This window comes from Bacillus rossius, chromosome 10, assembly GCF_032445375.1.
Source record: "Bacillus rossius redtenbacheri isolate Brsri chromosome 10, Brsri_v3, whole genome shotgun sequence".
Lineage (NCBI taxonomy): Eukaryota > Metazoa > Arthropoda > Insecta > Phasmatodea > Bacillidae > Bacillus > Bacillus rossius.
Window position 1 is genome coordinate 13456990 of NC_086337.1, and position 24059 is coordinate 13481048.

Genomic DNA, 24059 nt, shown 5'->3' on the forward strand with positions numbered 1-24059 from the left:
CAGAAAAGCAGCGTATATTTACTGCGGCGGCCCGCGGAATTCCCAAGGTCTCTCAGCGACAGACAACGGCGCCGAGGCATGACGATGTGTGGAGGGAGAGGGGGTAGGGACGACCCTTGTAATCCTGCCATGTATGCGTGGCATATCTTACGACAATGGAGGCCACGTGATACGCGCATGACGCCTGTAGCCTGGCAGGGCCGCCAGCCAGCTCCGAACCTGTCGCGCGGTCTGGTCTCCCGCGTATTAAGGGGCTGGTATTGTAAACAGCAATCGTCCGGTCGTTGCCTGTCAATGGTTCGGATTTTTTAATTCACTTTTGATAACCCATGTGCAATCAGGACTATTGCAATATGTTCGTATTAAACTAATGGAAAATATTTAATTATGTGCATAACATAAAACCAATAAATTAAACGAAAACTGAGCTTAAAACTCTTACCTTCTTCGCATTTTTTCCCAATGAAACCGACTGGGCAGACACAGAAACCATCTTCCTCGTCCCGAACTCCTCCGTGCAGGCAGTCCGCATCTCGGTGTTCCACTGAAAATATCAAAACCTAAATGAGACGAAGTTACGTTTGCATGCGAGATGTGGTATAATATTGTTTTCTTGAAAAAAATTTTAATTCCATGTAAATAACAAAACATTTGGTTACAATAAATAAGAGGTCTATGTAAGAGTTCACTATTGTTTACATTATAAGTTTCTAAAATTAATTATCAGGTCACTTACAGGCAATGGTAAGTAATTTATTTGTCGAATGAATCATTTAAATATCTTTAACATGGGAGTGGAGATTAAAAGAAAAGAGGCTACGATATGAACTAATTGTTTTATCGGCTCTGCCGAAAATATTGGAAATATCGTCCATGTATATATATATATATATATATATATATATATATATATATATATATATTAGATAGGGTATTATGTTATTAGTAAAATATTTCGGTTTCTCAAATTAACAGTTTGCATTGGTTCGCGTCTGACGACACGTAAAATAATATTTTTATGCAATTTTAGACCCATTGTTAAGATTTAGAATGGTGAAACTTATGTCATGTATAATTGTATAGTGAGTCGAGAACAGTCAATAGTGACGTTAAAGCAGTAACATTTTGGTTACTTTTGGCGACTAAATTTATTATTTATGATGGTAATAATTTTAGACTATATTAGTAGATTACAAATGAGCATACTGCGCCTGGCTTCCGGCTGTGGTGCGTGGAGTGGATCGACATTTTGGATTGTGAAGTCACGGCGGCCATTTTTTTTGTCAAATTTCCAAAACATTCCCCAAAAATTACTCAAAATTCCTAGAAATTTCCCTATTTCGAGGAAAAAAATTCCCGTTTTGAGGGAAAAATTCCCGTTTTATTCCTAACAAATTCGAAAATTTGGAATTTTATTAACCTGAAAAGACCTTTACCTTAGAAATAACAAAAAAAACCAAGGAGGCTTAAATTTACCGACGACAAGCCGCCCCTAAGGCTCTGGCAGTCATCTTGGATGACCTTGACCATGACCATAATATTTAAATTCTTTAAATTTTAACCAAAAAATTCCGAAAAAAATCTAAAAAATTGCTTACGTTATATTTTTAGTTACTTAATCTATTTAGTTCCTTGGTTCCATTCTCGGCGAAAGTAAACATTTAATTTATTAATAACATACTATAAATATTCTTAATAAAAATTAGTAAAAATTTCTTACATCACACCCGCCATCTTGAATTATGATGTAACCGCTCCATTTATTGATACGACAGCCATCTTAAAAATCTGTAATTTTTATGCTAGAAATTTGAAAAAAAAATTAAATTTACAAAAACTTTTAATAATAAAATTAAATAATATATTATTTAATAACACCGTTGCTATTTTCGTTAAAAATCTGTAATTTATATCCCAAAAATTGTGAAAAATTTTAAAATTTATAAAAATAAATAAACAAATCAGATTTTTATAATATTGTAATAAAACACGCACTTACATCATGGAGTCCTCGGTTCGAACCCGATGAGTGAAAAATAAAATAAAAAATGACGACTCTACGGAAACTACCGACAGACTGACCTCCCACCACTAATGCCAAGGTATATATATCGCCAGCAGGTATGACATTACGTCCGCCATCTTGTTTTCGTGTGCAGAAGGCTACCATATTTTCGTCTTCTAGAGTGCGCTACCACCATGTTAGTTTAATTTTAACCTGCTAGACTGTAGTAATTATTTATTATTAATGTGGCACCCGTCATTTTGAAATTTAGACGCCAACCTAGAAATTCGTAATTATTTAACTATAAATTCGGGAAATTGACAAAATCCATTAAAAAATCTACAATTAATATACTGGTTGATTCTATCAATTCCCAACTTTTGTTCGGTATTGAGCGAATGAAAAATAATTATTTTATGTAAAAAATATTAATGTCAATAAATATGGCGGAGAGTCCTAAAAGCAGAATAATTTCCTAACTAACCAGCCAGTAGTAAGTCGATGAGGACATATTGATCTCCATCTTGAAAATTCGTAATAATTTACCTAGAAATTCGGTAAAAATTGCAAAATTCATAGAAAAAATTACTCATTAATATAATGATTGATAGGATCGATATTCGTTATTGGTTTGAAACTTAGTCAATGGAAAAATTAATCAGACATAATACTTCCTTATTAAAACATGTTCAAAATCCTTAAAGCAGCTTAAGTTCCTGATATATCAGCCTCCTATAAGCCGATATGACCCCCATTTTGGTAATATATTTATTGACCTAGAATTTCGGGGAAAAATCCAAATTTAATCAAAAAATTATTAAAATAATAAATGATGCGATAAATTTCCGTATTTGGTTTGATTCTCGGTCAGTGATATGGATAAACAAAGATTACAATAATTTTTTGATTGATTCCTGTTACCTTTCGTGGAGATTATTAATGATTTTAGCTACCAAAAACAACACTAGATAAGATACATGTCCCTTGAAGATATATGTTTCTTGCTGCCTAACACGGAAGTCTACTTTTTTTTTTCGATGCATGAAAAAAATTCCAACCATGTACAATATTATAAGTATAGGCCAAGCATCTTAGGACCACTAAACAAGGTCATGAACAATGTCAGACGTATAGACCAGACATTTCCGAACCTCAAAAGCTTCTTAGTAGATAGCTAATATAACATATATCAATCATTCAAAAAGTGTCAGACGTAAATTATCGATAAAATCAATTACAAGCAATTAGACAAACCAAACATGTTTTGCGCTACATAAAGGACGAAAAAATCCCTTAAAATGTTTTATCAAGACCAAGAGGTTTGAACCAGTAAATATTCAGAGCTACTACAAATTTGACTAAGCACATTTAACGAAACCACACTCATTCAACAAAAGAAAATAACACACACAGTACACACACTGGACACACAGTACACACTCAATACACAGTGTACACACTGAGTAAACACACAGTTCACACACTGAAAACAGTGCACACACACTGTACACACAACGGACACACAAATCATACCGTGCACGCAATTGACACACCGTACACACAGGACACGCAATGTTCACTTTCAGGACACGCAATGAACACACAATACACACACTGGTCACACATTGGACACAGCAAACACACAGGACATATATTGGTCACACATGTACACATACAGGACACACAATGAACTAACAAAACACAAACTGGACACACAATTGATGCACAGTATACACACAGAGTAAACACACAGTACACACACTGAAAAAAACAGTACACACAGTAAACACATTCAACAAAAAAGAACTCACAATTCACACCATGGACACACAGTACACACACATAACACGCAATTGACCAACAGTAACACACAGGACACACAATGGACACTCAGTACATACCAGGGACACAGTACACACACTGTACATGCAATGAACACACTAAATACCCAATCAACACACAGTACACACAATGAACACATAGAAGACACACAATACACAAATTGGACATGCAGTGGATAGACAGTACACCCAAGACACGCAATTAACCAACAATACACACTGGACACACACAGTACACACAGGGCATACACTGGAAAAACTGTACACCTACAGGACACACAATATAATCACTGGACACAATGGACACGCAATGGACACACAGTACAAACACTGAATACACAATGAACACACAGTACACAAAATTAATACACACAACACACACAGGACACACAATACACACACAGCACACTCAGAGGACACATAATAACACAATGGACACACAATGAACAAACAATACACACTGGACACACATTAGACACACTGAACACACACAGTACATACACAATTTATACAATGGACACATTAAACCCATACAGTTCACACTCAGTACATACAATGGACATACTGTACTTACACACAATGAACACACAGTAAATACGCAGTACACGCAACTGTCACACATTACACACACAGCACAAGCAATGAACACACAGAACACACACACTGGTCATTCAATGGTCACACAGTATACACACACAGAATATGCAATGACCACACAGTACACACTGGACATTAAATGTTGATGCAATAGAAAAACATACAACGAGCACACACAGCACTCATACAGAACTCGCATTTAACTAAAAAGAACCACATTTGGACGAAAATTCAACTTAGTGTAATACGATCTTATCAGTAGGATACGAATTCATCAGTAGCATACGATAATACAGACTTGACTACGAACATTTAACGAAAATGACGTACATTTTCGCGAACATTCAACTCAGTAGAATGCGATCACCAATTTACGATAGGAAATAATGCCTCCAACAATCTATGGCTGCAACAGACTATGGATACAACAATAATTGACTCCCAAAGTCATTGACTCCAAACGTCATTTGGCACCAACAGTCATTGGCTCCAACAGTAATTGACTCCAACAGACTTTGGCTACAAAAGTCATTGGCTCCAACAGTCATTTTCTCCAACAGTCATTAACTCCAACAGACTTTGGCTTCAATAGTCTTTAACTCCAACAGTCTTTGACTCCAAAAAGTCTTTGTCTCCAAAAGTATTTGGCTCCATCTGTATTTGGCTCCAGCTGTCTTAGGTTTAGCTGCTGTTTGGTTACGAGATTATGAGGTTACGAAGCTGCGAGACTACAGGACTGCAAAGCTTCAACTGGTTACGAGCCTACAAAACTTCTAGGCTACAAATCTACAAGGCTACAAGGCTGCAAGTCTACTAGGCTACGAGACTACTTGCCTCTAAATGTGTTTGGCTCAATTCAGCTGCGAGAGTTTTAAGTTTTTCCTATTCTTGCCAACAAATTTCGCATTGTGTTATGTTGAGATAATAAATTGTTTATTTCTTTTATTTGTAATGCTGGATGCTCACTAACGATCGCAAAATAAGGAAGTCTTCGCTAGACATCAAGGAGAAGTAAGTTCGTCTTTTATGATAGTGCTTCTCTGCTGTCTCAAGTAATATTATTTGACTGAGTAATAAATGTTTTTTGTTTGAATTCAATCGTCATTGGCTACATCAGTCTTTGACACCAACAGTCTTCCGCTTAAAAATCAATGGTGCCAAAAGTATTTGGCTCTAACAAGTCTTAGGCCTAGCTGCCATTTGGCTATTAGTCTAGGAGGCTACGAAGCTACGAGACTACAGGACAACAAGACTACTAGGATTAAACATGCTACGAAATAATATGAGTTTAATAAATATTAAATTTAGAATAGTGAAAAATAAGAAAACAAATAATAAATAAATATTACAAACATTCGGGTTTATACTATAACTCTATCCTTGCTCAATAAAGGAGTAGTTCACAAGCTAGCAGAAGCTATTTTTGTAAATTGTTATTAACTTTTGTACTTTATTTTTTATTATTCTCTTTTTTGTATTTTTTTTTTCTGTGATTTTCTGATATTAATAAAACTATGTGTCAGTTTTCTCCGTGTGCTCTTGATTATTCCTGTCAATATGTTGATGGTATTCTCCATGTGCTACTTATTATTTCTGTCGAGTCTTCTGCAAATTTTCTGTGAGAGCTTTTTATTTCTGAGAAATCGATCTTCGCACGAAATTTTTGTTTAATGAGTCACGCATTTTATCCAGAGTTACATTTAAATTGTGAATTTCTGCTACCAAGTTATCACTAAAAATATTTTTTATCAGGTGGAATTCAAACAAAAAATACCATAACTCAGTCAATTATATGCTTTGAGACAGCTGAGAGACACTATCATGAAGGACGAACTTCCTTCTTCTTGGTGTCTAGTGAAGCCTTCCTTCTCTTGCGATCGTTAGAGAGCATTCCACATTCCAAATAAAAGAAATAAATAATTTTTACCTCAACACAATACGTGACGATATATGTTGACTAGAACCAGTACTACTTGCAACCAGTTCTATTGCATCAAAAATAAATTAACTCTCGTCACTGAATGGAGCCAAAGACAGTTAAGAGCCATGTAGCCACGTAGACTTGTAGCCTCGTAGACCTGTAGTCTCGTAGCCAGTTAAAGCCTAGTAGTCTTGCAGTCCTGTAGTCTCGTAGCTTCGTAGTCTCCTAGATTAGTAGCCAAAGAGCAACTAGGCCTAAGAATTTTTTGGAGCCAAATACTTTTAGAGCCAATGACGTTTAAGTGAAAGACTGTTGGGTTGTGCTCAAGGGGTGTTGGGTGTTTATGGTTAAAGCCAAGGTCATCCAAGATGGCTGCCAGAAGTTGAGGAGCGGATGTCGTCGGGGAATTCTGTCTTTTTTGGGGAATTGTGGTTCTTTCTACGGCAAAAGTCTTTTGAGGTTATTTCAATTACGAATTTTGGAATTTTGAGTCATTTCTTTAGGAATTTTGAGGAAATTCGACACCAAAAATGGCTGCAGTAACCTCACAATCCAATAGGGTGGTCGGCAACACGCACCACTGCCGGAAGCCAGGCGTAGGATTCCCATTTGTATACTACTTAAATTATAGGAAATTTTAATGGTTGATTGATGATTTTTCTCAAGAGTAATAAGTATTTTGTCTGATAGACGTTGAGAAAGCTAGCCGTTGAAGCAGAATTTTGATAATTCTTCAATAAATTTCGTTATTTCTTTAAGGCTTTTTTCGTATCCGTGGCAATGGCTATTGAATTGTTGATGCTTTCTGCGTCTTGTGCCATTGTACTGTTTTGTGGCATTTGCTCAACTTTACTTACCTTTTTTTTTGTTTTAATGGCGAACTGGTTTCCACACATTTTTTGTTGTTTTATTCAATTTGGAAATTATTAATTTAATATGTCATACTTAAATATTTAAATCTTACAACTGGACAAAGTTGGAATTGTTCAAAATAATTGTAATTAGGTGTAACTTAAAATTTTGTGACACAGCAATTTTGTTATTGTGTTAACATAACTTCAAGTGTATAATGAACAATGATTTGTTCTAATTTAATTATTTTAGTAAATGTGTAAAGGAATAATTTCATAATCAATAAGTTAATTCATTGTTTTTGTTGTAAAATATTGTCAAGCAATAATCGATATTTATATATATTGTGTTTCCAAAAGGTATTCTTTACTAGCACTATTATCTATGTTCTTCTTCGTCTTGCCATGAGCAAAAGTTTTTCTTTTTCAACACCTTGACGCCATGATTAAGTAGTGAGAATTCGTGTCTGTAGAAGTTTGGGAATTCAAACATGCTTTGAGCATTGTTTTACCGCACCAAGTGGTGAGTTTTTCTCATCTGTTAAGGAAGAACGTCTGGTAATGTTTGTTTTGCCGGACATGGTCAAATTCCTTTGCTATTTTGTGAATAGCGGTCGACGAGTACTGGCCATGCGGTTTACTTGAGACAACCTAGTGCTGTGGAGTATGAGGCCTATCCTCATCGGCCCTGAAGTCATGCAGTGACCGCATCTGCCAGGAAAGCCGTCATATAATATTATTGGCATGATTTACTAACCTAAAAGCATGTGTAATTTTCGGACATTTTCGTCTAAATTCTGCAATGCAGCAAGCTAAATTCTTTTGGAACAGCATTACCACAACGTTAAAATAAAAATGATAACAATAAAAGAAAGAGCATTTATGTAAAATTTTAATATATATGATTTTTTTTATAAAAAAGCATGTATCAAAATGTTTCGTTAAATACCTTGTGTGAAAGCAGGACCCTTGCTAAAGAAATATATATATATAATAATTTAAAAATATCATGTAAAAGAAGATACTCAAGTTATATTATGTTAATTGATATGGCAAAGGTGTATAAGTAAAACATAAAAAAATATTATTCTTGAAATAAATTATTTACATGAATTAAAATGTTATTAATTAACTACCCTAATTGTGTAAGTTGTGCCCCTTGTGTAGTTAAAGTAACTTTATCTATGGTTTTGAAAATACTGGAAGCTGCATCAAGTGGGCGAAACAGAAACAACTGTATACTCAGAGGACACAAGGGAGCAACCAAAAATATTAGTTAGTTCTCACCAAGGGAACTAGGAAGGAGGATCGTATTTGAAGTGAAAAACAAATATGTTTGCTTAAAATTTACCCTTTTTATTGTTAGTTAAGATCTGCATTATATTATTTTGATGTTCTTTGAAATTACAAAATTATCATTATTGAAATCAATAATTATTTATTTTAAAGGGGGCCCGGGCCATTCGAAGTCATTAGTTACAAATGTATGATACATTTCATAAATAAGACTATGAAAATAACCATAATAGTTTTAACATTAATACATTCGATAGTTATAAAAAAACATTAATTGCTCTAATTGGTGCTGGAGTACATATTCAAAATGTTGCATAGCGGACAGTTCACTGGCGGAGCATAATTAGGAGGTTCTGGACAGGGCTTCAATCTCCGAAGGATCGGCGTAAATTTGGCAGACTAAGTCTTGAAAGGAAACTTCACTCGAGTCTTGAAACATTTCTTGACTCAAGTCTTGAACCCCACTGGAATCAAAAGGGAGTCCAGTGGTCAAGAATAGTAAACTAATTAAGTTAGGGCAAAAGGGTAACTGGGAGGCAACAATTGTCAAACAGGACGTTGGTTTTTCCACTTACCGATCTGGGGTTGATGTGAAGTGAAGTGAAGTTACTCCCCGAAGGGAGGCGGCGCGGGTAGTCGCGATGAACCGTCGCGAAACATTATGCGAAATTACTACTTGGCTAAACGAATGGCAAAAGCCAACCAGAAGAATAAAAAAAATCTTAGGGAACACTCCCGAACTTGAGAGATCACATCTCTTAACTAGATTGCGGCAGCCGAATATGTTAAAGGCGCGGCCGATGAAATTCCGGCGCGAGACGCTATCGCGGTGACCGCCGAAGGAAGAATCTCCCGCTCTTCCAGGTGACATGAAGTTAAGTTCGAGCGAGAGGCCCGAAGTCTTAGGGAGTGGGAGAAGTGGCCTCTGATTGGCTAGAATAAACCCGGCTGAGTACTTGCTCCGCCCTTAAAAAAAAATTAATGAAGAGGGCTCATTGACTAACTTAAAGGCCTCAGAGGTGCAAAGCAGAGCGCTCTGTTGGGGGACAACAGGAACTGACTCTGTGTTGGTACGCAAGAGTCCCACGAGGGGGGGGGGGGTGAACTTAGCAAAAGTTTGTACCATATGGAGCCCTCTTGGTGCGAGCTCTGTCGGGGAGGAAAGGAACTTAGATTAAGTATGGTCGCGGCCGCCAGAGCGCTCGCCCCGACGCCTAAGAGAAGGTAATTTAGTTCGCCGTGTCGCCGGGAGATGGCGCGAGCTGTGAATTCGCCGGCCTGGGGACTGTTATAGAGACCGGGAGGGGGTTTAACCAGATGGAAGGATCTGGAATGGATAGAGGGGAAAAGAGAAGGGAGGGTAGTGCTGCGTAGTGGGAAAGGCCGCCTACAGGACTCCCGAGGCGTGTCTGGACCGACTGTAACCTGTGCCGGAGAACCTGACCAAAGTTGCTTCGGTCAACTGTAGCTTGAGCTACGGGTGTGCCTTTGAGGGCTGACGGAAGCAATGGTAGCGTGTGGCAGGACGTGCGCAGAGCACTGAAGGGGTGCGAAATTTCACTCGCGTACGTGCCGAGGAGCGGGGAGACATGAGACGATGCTTAATCAGGACTTGAGTGGTGTGGGAGCCTGTGGATGAAACGGCCGGAGACAAAATTAAGTAGGAGAGTACAATACTGGGATAAAATTTTGATAGGCTGTAACAGGCTACAGAAAAAAATACCTAAAATATTTATTTAAATTATACTAAGCCTAAAGATGAGCCAGGAGAATATGACAATTTATGGCTCATACTCCCCCGCTCAAAGGCGGAGCCCAGGGTAATCATCATACATACATACACACAGGATTCTTTGTTACCCTATTAATAGATAACTAACATTTGACTTAACTTAGATGGGTTTCAACTCATTATTCACAAATTATAACTAAAGTGGCGCCACTTATAACTAATACATCTTGAGCTCAACTTAAAACTAGTACCATGGTTTTTGGTGTACTTACGAACTAGGACCTAGGGATTTTTGTACATCCTGTAGATGTGAAGAATGGCATGCCGATATTTAGTGGAAACTCGTATGGTAGGAGCAGGGAGAACACAATAACAAACTTATTTCATTTTAGGGTGTGCCTTTTTCAAGTGGGAGATGTGAGTCCTAGTCACAAACTGCCCCGAACTTGGGTCTACTAGTGACACTGTTACAGGTGTCAGAAAGCGCTGGATCTGTAGAGGACCAGTCCAGCGATATATAAGCTTGGCTGACTTCTTGTCAATGGCCTTGCTCTGAGGATGTGCCCGGCACATCACAACATCTCCTACCAAGTAGGGATTAGGGGAACGTTTCTTATTGTACTTGTTTCGGTTTAACTCATGTGCTAGATTAAGGTTCTTGTAAGCTCTCTTCCAAATCTCCCGGATGTCCGCTGGATCATCGTGCAAAAGTTCCTTTAAGGATCACAGATTGGAAAGAGGAGTGTTTGGCTGGTAATAGAACATGAGTTGGAATGGGTTTGTTTTATGACCCTCATGATGTGCATAATTGAATTCCATCTGTAACCACATTAGGTTACTGTCCCAACTGTCCTGTGCATTCGCATGATACGCTATAAGCGCAGAACGGAGATTCCTGTTGAATCTCTCCGCATGCGATGGTTTAGGATAATATGGGGATGTGGTGACATGTTGGATGCCGTGAGAAAAACACTTGTTCTTAAAAAGCTTGGAAGTAAATTGAGAGGCGTTGTCAGAGACGATTATGCTTGGGAGTCCAGCATGTTTAAATATCTGGGTTCGCAGAGCGGTAATTGTGGTTGTAGCCATGGCTTTCCTTAAGGGAATGAGCCAGACGAATTTGGAAAATGCATCGATGCACACCAGAAGCATGGTGTGATCACTTTTAGAGCGTGGGAATGGCCCTACAAAGTCAATGAACATTTTCTGCATAGGTCGGTCTGCTACTTCGGATGACAGGAATCCAAATTGGGTATTTTGGGCAGGTTTACTGAGTGCGCACAGCTTGCACAGTTTTACACGCTCGGCAATGTCACGATACATACCATCCCAAATGAAATGTCGGCGTATGCTCTGAACTGTTTTATATGTACCCAAATGCGCACCTAGAGGTGAATAATGGTAATACTGGAAAATCATATCCCTTAAATTTTGTGGTAGAACAATTTTGAAAGATTTCGACTGTTGTGTTCGTCGATACAAAAGTCCTTTTGAAAACTTGTAAAATTTTGGGGATGTACCGGCCTTAACTTGATCAATGATATTGGCAATATATTGGTCCGATTGCTGATGAGACTGTATGTCTTGAAAAGCCAAGGGAAAGTCTGTAAGAAGAGCCTGACACCTATTTGTTCTTCAGGGGTTTTCTCGAACATGCGAGAAAGTGTATCCGCCACAATGTTCTGCGAACCTCTTAGGTGTTGGATTTGGAATTTAAGAGATTAAATCTTGGCAATCCAGCGTCCGAGTTTCCCCAGTTGTTTCGTATGTGCCAATAGCCATGCAAGAGCTTGGTTGTCTGTTTCCAAAAGAAATTCGCGGTGTTCTAAAAATTGTCTAAATTTATCAATGCAAAAGACAACTGCAAGACATTCCAATTCGTAAACCGAGGATGATTTTCTTTCCTGGTGTGAAAGTGTTCGAGATGCGAATGCTATAGGCTGTCGGCAACCATCAATTTCTTGCGATAAAACTGCTCCAATGGCTAGGCTGGATGCGTCTGTCTGTAAAATGAATGGCTTGCTGAAATCAGCCATTCGCAATACGGGAGGACTAGCTATCGCCTGTTTCAAAAACTGGAAAGATTTTTCCTGTTCCGTTCCCCAGTGGAATTTTATGTTCTTTTTGCGCAGCGAATTTAATGGGGCTGCATGCTCGGCAAAATTTGGGATATACTTGGAGTAGAAATTGGCCATGCCAATGAAACGAGCAATGCCCTTGGGGTCTTTAGGAGGTTGAAAATCCATGATGGCCTGTGTACGGTTGGGATCTATAGTAACTCCTTTGTTTGAGATTAAATGTTCTAAGAAGGAAATTTCCTGAACTGCAAATCTTACTTTTTTGGTATTTACTGTCAAACCTGCTCCACGTAACCTGTGGAGTACTTTTGTCAGGTGGTTAGATGCTACTCAAATGATTCCGAATATACCACTACATCATCCAAATAATTGAAGACGAACTTAAATTTTAAATCCCCAAGTATGTGGTCAAGCAGTCGTGTCAGCACTTGTGCTCCGGTGGCCAGGCCAAAGGGAACTACTGTATATTGGTAGAGATTTCAGGGGACACAAAAACCAGTGATAGGTTGGGAATTTTGGGTCAGTGGAATTTGGTGATAGGCTGAATTAAGGTCGAAAATACTGAAATATTTTGCCTTGCTGAATCAATGGCAGGCTGTGTTGAGGTCTGGGAGAGGAACGGCCTCTAAATTTATTTGCTGATTCAGCTTTCGGTAGTCGACCACCAAATGGTGATCTTGACCTTTAGGTACCAGAAATGTGGGCGAAGAGAAACTGGAGGTCGAGAGCTCGATCACCCCTTTATCCAAAAGGTCCTGAATGTGGTCACGCATGATTTTCATTTTGGGACCAAGCAACTGATATGGGTGGCATCAAAAGTTTTATATCGTATTCCATTAAGTGGGTGCATCCTAAATTTTTTGTTAGAACATCTGAAAATTTGTCGCACAGATTTTTAATCGCTGATTGCTTTTCATGGCTGAGATGTTCCAGAACTAAATTATTTGCATACTCAATGCTTGTTGTTATATTGTTGGTGTGGCCTTGGAGTACAGATTCTTGCCTAACCAAAGGGATGACAACATTTTTATTAAATTTAAATTAAATATTTTGTGCATGTAGGTCAATCACCAATCCTGTTTTAGCAATAAAATCCGAGCCAAAAATAAGTTCTGTTGCTAAATCATTACACACTAAGAATAGGAATGTCCATGAAAACAACTCAATTTTGACTTTGATTACCACAGCGGTGTCAATGTGTAAGGGCTGCTCAGAGGCTGTAAAACATCTCACATTTGTTGATTCAAGTTTCTTAATTAAATGGTTTTCCTGCAATTTTCGAAAAAGAGTTCCTGAAATAAAGCTGCGAACAGAACCTGTGTCAATTAATCCAGGTATTTTATGTGTGCCAATCAAGGTGCTGGCATAAAGAGGCGCAGTAGGGATTTTACCAAAAATGTTATGACAAGTACGTTTTCCTGGAACCTTCGGACAAATACAAGTTTTGCACTGAGTAAGGTTAGGGAAAGTGCTCTTTGTGCTTCTTGGTTGAGTAATGTTTTGATAATTTTGTTGCTGATTTAAAACCCTTTTTCCTTTTTGGAAAGTTTTTCCTGTTCTACCTCTTTTCTGATTGAATTTTCCTGAATAATTACATTTATTCTTGTTAAAATCTTTGTTACCCATTAGGGGCTTCTCTGTCACTGAAGTGTAGGTAATTTTGGAAAGGCGATTATCCTTGGCATATAGCTTAGGTGGCGCAGAGTACTTGTTCTCTGACCACCGAGTTACAGGTTTTTTGATGTTTTTGAATTCTGGTAGTATTGGGTTCTGTTTTTCGTGCGACATTCCTCAACTACATGCCCCTGTCATTTGCAGAATGGGGTTTTCATTTGTGGGTAGTTGTATCTAGCCTGTTGGTTGTTGTGAGAGGACTGTTTGGATTTGAAATTAGTATTCATGTTTTCGTTCCTGGGCCCTTGTGGCTCCGTGTGAATTACTTGCTGATTCCTTTGGTAGTCGGCATACTCAACATTTATTGACTGAATACACCATCGGTCTAGCTCGGCCAAATTCTGTGGTCGAGTCTGGAATACCGATCGTGAACGCTCCGCTGGATTAATTCCATCAATAATGTTAGTGACAATTTCGCATTCTGAAACTCCTAAACAAAGGACTTGAGTAGTATGTAAATGACGGTCCGAGATCAGGCTTCAGGCTGATTCTGACGTCACGGCGGCCATTTTGGATTGTGACGTCACGGCGGCCATCTTGGATAAGCGTAATGGGACACAGCGGATTAAACATTATTGCAACGATCGGGTATCGAACCGAGGACGGGAATCGATCGAATCAATATGTAAATTAATGAGTGATTTATTTAATGAATTTTGGAACTCTTCCCGAATTTCTAGCTAAATAATTACGGATTTTCAAGATGGCGGCCAAATGACAAGATGGCGGGTGTCACAGCAATAATAAATGATTACTGCACTCTAGCGGATACGAATTAAACTAACATGTCATCGGCGCACTCTAGCCGACGATACAATGATGATGGCTTCCAGCATCGAAGACAAGATGGCGGACATGACGTCATACTAGGTGACGATATATATGCTTTGAAAAAAAGTGGTGGGAGTCAGTCTGCCTGCAGTCACCTAGGGGGAAGGATCGGTCGCCATTTTTATTTTTTTGCACTCGTCGGGTTCCAACCGAGGACTCCGAACTCCGTGTCGTACATGTTTGTTTTTTGTAATTATTTTATTAAAATTTTATTAAATTAATTTTTTTATAATTTTTTAAAAAAATTTCGTTAAAATCGGATAATAAATAAAAAAGTTAAAGATGGCGGCCGTAACGGAAATTTCAACGATGACGTCATCATCCAATATGGCGGAAAACACATCGCCGGAATTTTCTAGAACACAATGACGTCATTCAAAATGGCGGATCCAAGATGGCGGATCCAAAATGGCCGCCGTGATCTACTTGTCCCGTTACGTTATGTCCCGTTACACTGTGTCCCGTTACGCTGTGTCCCGTTACGCTTATCCAAGATGGCCGCCGTGACGTCACAATCCAAAATGGCCGCCGTGACGTCAGAATCCAAGATGGCGGACACCGGCACCGGCACCACAGCCTGAAGCCTGATCTCGGACCGTCATTTACATACTACTGACTTGTGTGGCCAGCCTAATGTCTGATATGTAGTGGGGTAATGCTTCGTTTTTGTGTTGCAATCTATTGTACCACTCTAGTCTCAGGTTCGTGATCATACGAGCTGGAATAAAAAAAAACTCAGTACATCAGCATGATACTGGTCAAAGTTCCAATTATTTTCTATAGCCATAGAAGTTCGCTCACTCAGTGGTGGTTGAGTAAATGGAAATATTACCTCAAACAGTAGTTTATCTGGTATGTTACCCTTTTGGTGCAATTTGAGCAGGTGGCATAGAAATTCGATTAGTTTTGTCGGCTCTAACCCGTTGGTTTCCGGGAAGCCTGTTAACAATCTTTCCACTGGGTGGGCAATTTTACCATAGACCTGATATTCGTGTCCTGGAGTTGCGGGTGTTTGGACCTGTGTTTGTACAGGGGTGGGATTGATATTTTGTGTCTGTGAGGGATGGGGGTTGTTTTGGGGGAAGGAGGCTACTGGGGCTAAGGGAAGGTAGGTTGTGGAAGGACTGATCTGTGGCAGCTGCTGGTCTGCCACAGGAACGGGTGGTACAATTACTGGTTGGGAGACAGTGGCTTCCAAGGTGCATGGGAACGGCTGGGGTAGGGGTGAGACTTGTGTGCCGAGAGCCAAGGGGGAAGGATGATGTTCAGGGGTAGTTTGGATCGAAGAGAAGGCAGAAGGAAACTGATGGTAGGGGTTGTAAGTAGTGTGGATGGTGGGGGGAGATGCATCTGTTGGGAGGGATGAAAGGCAAAGCCTGGAATGGGGTGAGTGTAGGTTACCTTGGTAACTGGGTGGGATGCAGGCGCCATGACAGTTGCGAAAGGGAACAGCGTACGACCTGGAGTGTAAGTGATGGTGGTGAAAGAGGGATGGCTCATGAATGGAAGGGAGGGAAAGGAAACTGGTGGTGGGGGTGGAGAATGCACGGGTGGTGATGCTGGTAAGGGTGAAGCAAGAGAGGGGATAGGCTGCAACACATGTGGCCCTGTTCTTGGGTCGTGGAGGGGTGTTGTCCTTGGATTGGGTTCTGTGGTTGTATTACTTCCAGGCATTTGCAGCTGGGGACTGGAAATTGGATTTTCAGGCTCGGGAAATTTCTGTTCTAATAAGAGAAGCTTGGTTTTTAACCTATAGGTGAGCTTTGGAATTTGTTGCCGACACTTCTCTACTTCCTTGCGGTAAACTTCATTCAATTTACCCGGGGACAAAATCACTAAATTTGTGAGTCTGGTGGAGACATGTGAAAGTCGTGTAAGAACACGCAGTATGTTATTTTTGTTTGTTTCCGCATCCAAGGTATTGGTATAACTAGCAATGTCTTGGAACTTGCTAACCGATGTATTAAATTCGTCTAGGGCATCCAGTGTCAAATTCGTCACTGATGGCTGTATTTGATCATGACAAGCGGCCCTAAGTCGTTTTCTTAACATTTGGGCATCACCTAATGAAGATAGCCCCCGGAGGACTAGCTCATACGCTGCCTCGTCTTTCAAGAGATACTCTGGTGTAATCATCTTACATTAGTTTCGGTACAACTTGCTATAAAAAAATTAAGGTGTAGAAACACCACTCATAACATATACTTAACCTAGACTTAAACCTAAGGACACTCTTAGACTAATAAAACACTTATTTTAAGTCTTACACTAATTTATAACAGAAAGCTCTTGTTGATTACCCTGAACTCTGCCAGGAGTAAGGAGATTAGCGGATATGTTTGGGCAGTTACCAAGGTTTAAAAAGGTTTTGATTTTATACGTAGCTTATTTAGCAAAAGGGGAAATTTTCTTAACAAAATTTGCTGCTAAAGGTGGGAACCATTGGGTACCTGTAACGATGGGCGATCGTAATTATCTGCGCCGATGTATCAATTGTAGAGAGACCCTTAGCAGGACTCGAGTCGCGTGCCCGAGATAGCGGGTCTGCGACGTGTGTTATCACCGCAGGCGGACGTACTCCGTTAGAAGAGGCGTGAAGGGGGGGGGGGGGCGCTTGTTCTGCCGGGACAAGGTCGGTTGACGTCACAAGGGCGTCGGCCTTGCGAGGTCGCTGAGCGACAATTGGTGAGGGGGAGGGGGAGTGGGCTACAGCGTGATATGGCAGTCACGGGCGGTCCGGCTGGACGCGCTAGTTAAAGAAGGGGAGGGGGGGTCAAGCAGCTGAATGGCTGGACAGCGCCGAAGTCAGAGAGGCGGCCAGCGGGAAATGAAAATATTGTTCTACTGAATTTAAAATGTCAACTCTCTCTCTCATTAGTTCGGAGTTAATAGCGTAAATATTTATAGGGCCTACTAAATAGGAAGAAAATACGCAAAAATTTAAAGCCAAGTGACGATTTTTTTTTAATCTTTAGTAGAAACAATCTTTTTATATTTTATTTTTATGTATGAGAGTTAAATATAGTATCACCAAGGGAAATACTATCCGCCAGTCACAGTTTACAATTAAAAAATTAAAAGATTAAAAAAAATCTGTATTTGAAATTATTATTAAATTTTTTGTAGAACTTCAACACTTAGGGTAGACTTATAAGCAAACCATTCTAATTGCATTTAACCAATGCTCTGCTACCATCTGTGCCCCTTGTGTAGTTAAAGAAACTTTATCTATGGTTTTGAAAATACTGGAAGCTGCATCAAGTGGGCGAAACAGTAACAACTGTATACTCAGAGGACACAAGGGAGCAACCAAAAATATTAGTTAGTTCTCACAAAGGGAACTAGGAAGGAGGAACGTATTTGAAGTGAACAACAAATATGTTTGCTTAAAATTTACCCTTTTTATTGTTAGTTAAGATCTGCATTATATTATTTTGATGTTCTTTGAAATTACAAAATTACCACTATTGGAATCAATAATTAATTATTTTAAAGGGGGCCCGGGCCATTCGAAGTCATTAGTTACAATTTTATGATACATTTCATAAATGAGACTATGAAAATAACCATAATAGTTTTAACATTAATACATTCCATAGTTATAAAAAAACATTAATTGCTCTGATTGGTGCTGAAGTACATATTCAAAATGTTGCATAGCGGACAGTTCACTGGCGGAGTATAACTAGGAGGTTCTGGGCAGGGCTTCAATCTCCGAAGGATCGGCGTAAATTTGGCAGACTAAGTCTTGAAAGGAAACTTCACTCGAGTCTTGAAACATTTCTTGACTCAAGTCTTGAACCCCACTGGAATCAAAAGGGAGTCCAGTGGTCAAGAATAGTAAACTAATTAAGTTAGGGCAAAAGGGTAACTAGGAGGCAACAATTGTCAAACAGGACGTTGGTTTTTCCACTTACTGATCTGGGGTTGATGTGAGTGAAGTGAAGTTACTCCCCGAAGGGAGGCGGCGCGGGTAGTCGCGATGAACCGTCGCGAAACATTATGCGAAATTACTACTTGGCTAAACGAATGGCAAAAGCCAACCAGAAGAATAAAAAATAAATGTTAGGGAACACTCCCGAACTTGAGAGATCACATCTCTTAACTAGATTGCGGCGGCCGAATATGTTAAAGGCGCTGCCGATGAAGTTCCGGCGCGAGACGCTATCGCGGTGACCGCCGAAGGAAGAATCTCCCGCTCTTCCAGGTGACATGAAGTTAAGTTCGAGCGAGAGGCCCGAAGTCTTAGGGAGTGGGAGAAGTGGCCTCTGATTGGCTAGAATAAACCCGGCTGAGTACTTGCTCCGCCCTTAAAAAAAAATTAATGAAGAGGTCTCATTGACTAACTTAAAGGCCTCAGAGGTGCAAAGCAGAGCGCTCTGTTGGGGGACAACAGGAACTGACTCTGTGTTGGTACGCAAGAGTCCCACGAGGGGGGGGGGGGGGGGGTGAACTTAGCAAACGTTTGTACCATATGGAGCCCTCTTGGTGCGAGCTCTGTCGGGGAGGAAAGGAACTTAGATTAAGTATTGTCGCGGCCGCCAGAGCGCTCGCCCCGACGCCTAAGAGAAGGTAATTTAGTTCGCCGTGTCGCCGGGAGATGGCGCGAGCTGTGAATTCGCCGGCCTGGGGACTGTTATAGAGACCGGGAGGGGGTTTAACCAGATGGAAGGATCTGGAATGGATAGAGGGGAAAAGAGAAGGGGGGTTAGTGCTGCGTAGTGGGAAAGGCCGCCTACAGGACTCCCGAGGCGTGTCTGGACCGACTGTAACCTGTGCCGGCGAACCTGACCAAAGTTGCTTCGGTCAACTGTAGCTTGAGCTACGGGTGTGCCTTTGAGGGCTGACGGAAGCAATGGTAGCGTGTGGCAGGACGTGCGCAGAGCACTGAAGGGGTGCGAAATTTCACTCGCGTACGTGCCGAGGAGCGGGGAGACATGAGACGATGCTTAATCAGGACTTGAGTGGTGTGGGAGCCCGTGGATGAAACGGCCGGAGACAAAATTAAGTAGGAGAGTACAATACTGGGATAAAATTTTGATAGGCTGTAACAGGCTACAGAAAAAAATACTTAAAATATTTATTTAAATTATACTAAGCCTCTAGATGAGCCAGGAGAATATGACAATTTATGGCTCAAAGTGTGCATGACCAGTCAGCCAATGTTCTTGTCTCAACTAACCTTACATCAAAGCAACGCACTTCATTAAGTCTTAGATCCCGGGCTTTCAATGTTTTCCTACCTCTCACTCCTAACCTAACTAGGTTGTTGAGAGAGGTAGTTGATGGCACAGTCTTTATGGCAAAGAGAATAGCATTGTTATTTTTTTTTTTTCATTCTAGGTGTGGAAGTGGCGTTCACAGGAGGAGGGGTTTGTATAATGAGCTGTGGGAGAATGTTCTGCCTGTAGACTCCCATATTGAAGCACGGGGGCATAAGCTAGTTTATATATAAAGATAATTCATACCAGCTTTCTAGTTTATATATACTTAAACTGGTTAGAGTAATAATAATACTATACATATTTTCAAAATATTTTTTATTTAGTTACATACCTGATTTTCTCTTAGAATCAGTTTTAAACACTGCCACATCGAACCCACTCTCAGAGAATATCTTTTGAGGTATTTCATGCGACACAATTGCAATATCTTCTGGTGCTGCAACAGAGGATAATATTTTAGTATTTTACGTATACTATGTTTTTTAGAAGAATAACTCTCTAAAATATTTATGAATATAAAGGGTAATATTTTGAAGCAAGAACCTTGTTACCAAAATTCGTTAAATTTAAATATTTTTGTCGTGCAAGGTTAATAAACTAAATGTTTATTCTTACCTTCAGCATTGCAGCCAGCCAGCCTCTGAATTAACACATGACCTTCAAATGGGTTGGAAGCGACGAGTGTTAGTGACAAGTGTTGCTTCTGTAGCTCAGCAGGAAGGTCTACTACAAATCTCTCAGTTCTCCAGGCCCTTTCAGCAAGTTCCTACGTCAAAAATTAACAATATGTAAAATCAGTGAATCAATATTATCAATTTAACTAAAATCGTACATTTAAACACAGATAATTTATCATTCAGTATAATTTACAAAAAGCTAATCCAAAAATATATGCTGCAAAATCGTCTACAAGCATTTGGAATCTAGTTACCTAACTCATGATCTTACAGAGCTGCGCTGAGCGGCCTGTACAACTGATGCCCACCCCAGCCTTGCGGGACACCCAAAACATTGGCTGAAGTGAAAACAGTTTTGTGCCTTGTGAAAACAGTTCTGAATGACTGTATTTTAAGACAGTGATAATCCACCTAACTAAATGATAATCTATCAAAATTAACATACACAATAGAAATAAGATACACAATATAAATATTGTAAGATACGAAAATCTATATATCAACATATATATAGTATGTATCAAAATTCATGTTACAACGCTTGAGGGTAGAAAGCTCTTATTATTTGCAACCATTTTTGCCAATAAACATGTTGCCGGAAACGCGTAGTTAAGCCCCTGTAGCCCCAGAAAAAGTCAGCGTAGGCAACCCTTTGTAGAGTGTTATGTTGTGGATGTGCGGGCGTTCGAGTAGAGAAATAACCTTTTTAATCGTGGCACAGATTTTAATTTCACTCTGGAATCAATCACAGCTTCGGCTTTGTTTCACAACATTGAAATTGTTGAATACGTTTTAACAACGTGACAGCCTAAAGCAACGGCTCAAAAACACGCCCACCTTGAGCGACACAGAGGTGGCAACGGCGAATCATGTTTTCACGGATACGCTGGAGCATGTGTGGAGTCGACCTTATGATTTCGAACGCTTCAATGATTCGCTGTGTAAGCTCTTCTACCGTTTCTACTGGCGTAGCGTAGATAAGCCCTTTTACGTAACCCCACAGAAAGAAATCTAATGGGGTTAGGTCCGGTGACCTTGGCGTCCATGCGACAGGGCCCGCTCGTCCAATCCATCGGTTTGGAAATATTTGGTTTAAATACTCTCGTACTTGCAGGGAAAAATGAGGTGGTGCCCCTTCATCTTGGTACCACATCACACGTCGGACATGCAATGGAACCTCTTCAAGAAGACCTGGTAGTTCGTTCTGAAGGAAGTGGAGGTATCCGGCGCCGGTAAGTCGTGGCGGAAGAAAAAAAGGCCCGATGAGTACGCCGTCAACAATACCGGCCCACACATTAACTGGAAAACGTTCCTGGTGAGCTGTAACACACGTTGCATGCGGATTGACATCATTCCAAACATGACTGTTGTGCGAATTGAGAATAGTCTATTGAGTGAACTTGGCTTCATCGCAGAATAAAACCGCTAACTCGGGGTTACTCAATACTCTTCGAATGTATCAACGAGAAAAGGTCATGCGAAGAGGATATTCCGCCAGACCCATGTGTTGCACTTTTTGAAGGTGGTACGGGTACAAGAGTTGCTCATGAAGAACTCGCCAAACAGCCATTTTGTCAGCGTCCATATCGGAACCTTCTGCCCTTGTGCTTGTATCCGGATTCTCCTAAAATCTCTTAAGTACATCTTCAAAACTGGGAGTACGAACCCTGCGTGGAGCACCAGCATTTAGTCTTGTGACGGCACATATACCAGTATCACGCATTCGCTGAGTAAGTCTTGCAAACATGGTGTGAGCTGGAATCCTACGACCCGGATATCGTTCTTCGTACAGACGACGGGCGGCTCGTCCATTTTGTCTAGCTTCCCCGTAAACAAGCAGCATGTCCGTGTACTCACTAAACGTGTACTCCATTGAGCTCCACTAAAACGTCGCCCTTTTTAGAACCACAGCGAAAGAAATGACACCACGAGTTTGCTTGTACGACAGAACAGTCAACGACAGACCACCAGTGATATCAAAAAACACTGCGACACTGTGATGTCATGCTGCGCAGTGCTATGGCACGGCACGAACGGAAGAAAGGTGAGGGCGCCACCAACGGAAGTAAAAAGGGGCGGGGGTCAGCATTCGACATTGTACAGTCCTCTCGAGCGCTGCCTGGCGTCGTAAACCCGTAATTCACCACAGCATCGTCTGTCTCGCACAAAGCCTAACGCTGACTCTTTCTGGGGCTACAGGGGCTTAACTACGCGTTTCCGGCAACATGTTTATTGGCAAAAATGGTTGCAAATAATAAGAGCTTTCTACCCTCAAGCATTGTATCAACATGAATTTTGATACATTCTGTATATACCAGGATTTTGGCATGTATGTGTGACGTCGATAAACCCTGACACCGTTTGACCGATCGCCATGAAATTTGGCACATCGAAGTGTTTTTTTCATTGAGAAGGTTTTTATGCTATCCATTTTTTTGTAAGATGCCGCTAGATGGCGCTGCAGCGCATCAACTTCTAAACCGCTCAACAGATCACCATGGGCAAACAGAAAACCATAGGTCATAGACAGTAGTTGTGTATCATTTCTCTACGTCCACTACACTGCCATACAGCGCTATCGCCCTGTGTTCAGCCCGGGCAACGCCGTGTACTACAGCAATAAATAACTATTATTCTTTTATTTATAGGAAAATGACATTTGCATCACACGCAACTAAACTATCTTTGGACGTCTTATCTGTCAATAAACATTAAATATTAGCAATTATTTGAACATAAAATAAATATACACAGTGCCGGGTTCTGCTAGTCAAATATAAAATAAAAACTATACCAGCCTGAAGATGTTCAGTTTGATACCCCCAACTAAAATCAAAAATATAATAGAAATAAGTCAAGCCTCAAAAATTAATAAAATTAAATCAAAATATTTCTTGAAAATATCATAAATACTATAATAAACAAAAATATATAAGCCAAATAAAATAAAAGTAAACCTGATCAATATAAAATAATCAAATGGAAATCCTGATTCATACATTAACCTCCATCAGGCGTAGTCAAACACCATTCAGCGGTGTTCCGTGAGCTGGCGAGGTGGGAAGTGACATAGTGCCATCTACTGACAGTAGACAGGACAGCATCGGCCATATTGTCACTATTTTGACAAATCGTAACCATCTGGAAAATCTGTCTCAGCAAAATATTCGAAAAAACATTTTAAAAACATTTAATATTTTTGTAGCACTGCAAATGGTGTACCAGCTGACATAAAGTGATATTTTTTCTCAATATTTTGTCTACATCACGAAACTTGAATCATTAAAAGTTTAAATATCATAATATCAATTTTACTAATGTCCTAGGTTTG

General features: G+C 40.0%; 1 protein-coding gene across 2 annotated transcripts in view; it reads right to left on the reverse strand.

Moving 5' to 3' along the window:
* The window catches only part of LOC134535791 (uncharacterized), a 443681-nt gene that overhangs the window by 131174 nt on the left and 288448 nt on the right, over nt 1–24059 (reverse strand). For both annotated transcript variants that reach the window (XM_063375065.1, XM_063375066.1), the window contains 3 exons: nt 20667–20817; nt 20383–20487; nt 443–544 (listed from right to left, as the gene is read on the reverse strand). In XM_063375065.1, the coding sequence (XP_063231135.1) occupies nt 443–544; nt 20383–20487; nt 20667–20817 (358 nt within the window). The remainder of the gene's footprint in view (nt 1–442; nt 545–20382; nt 20488–20666; nt 20818–24059) is intronic.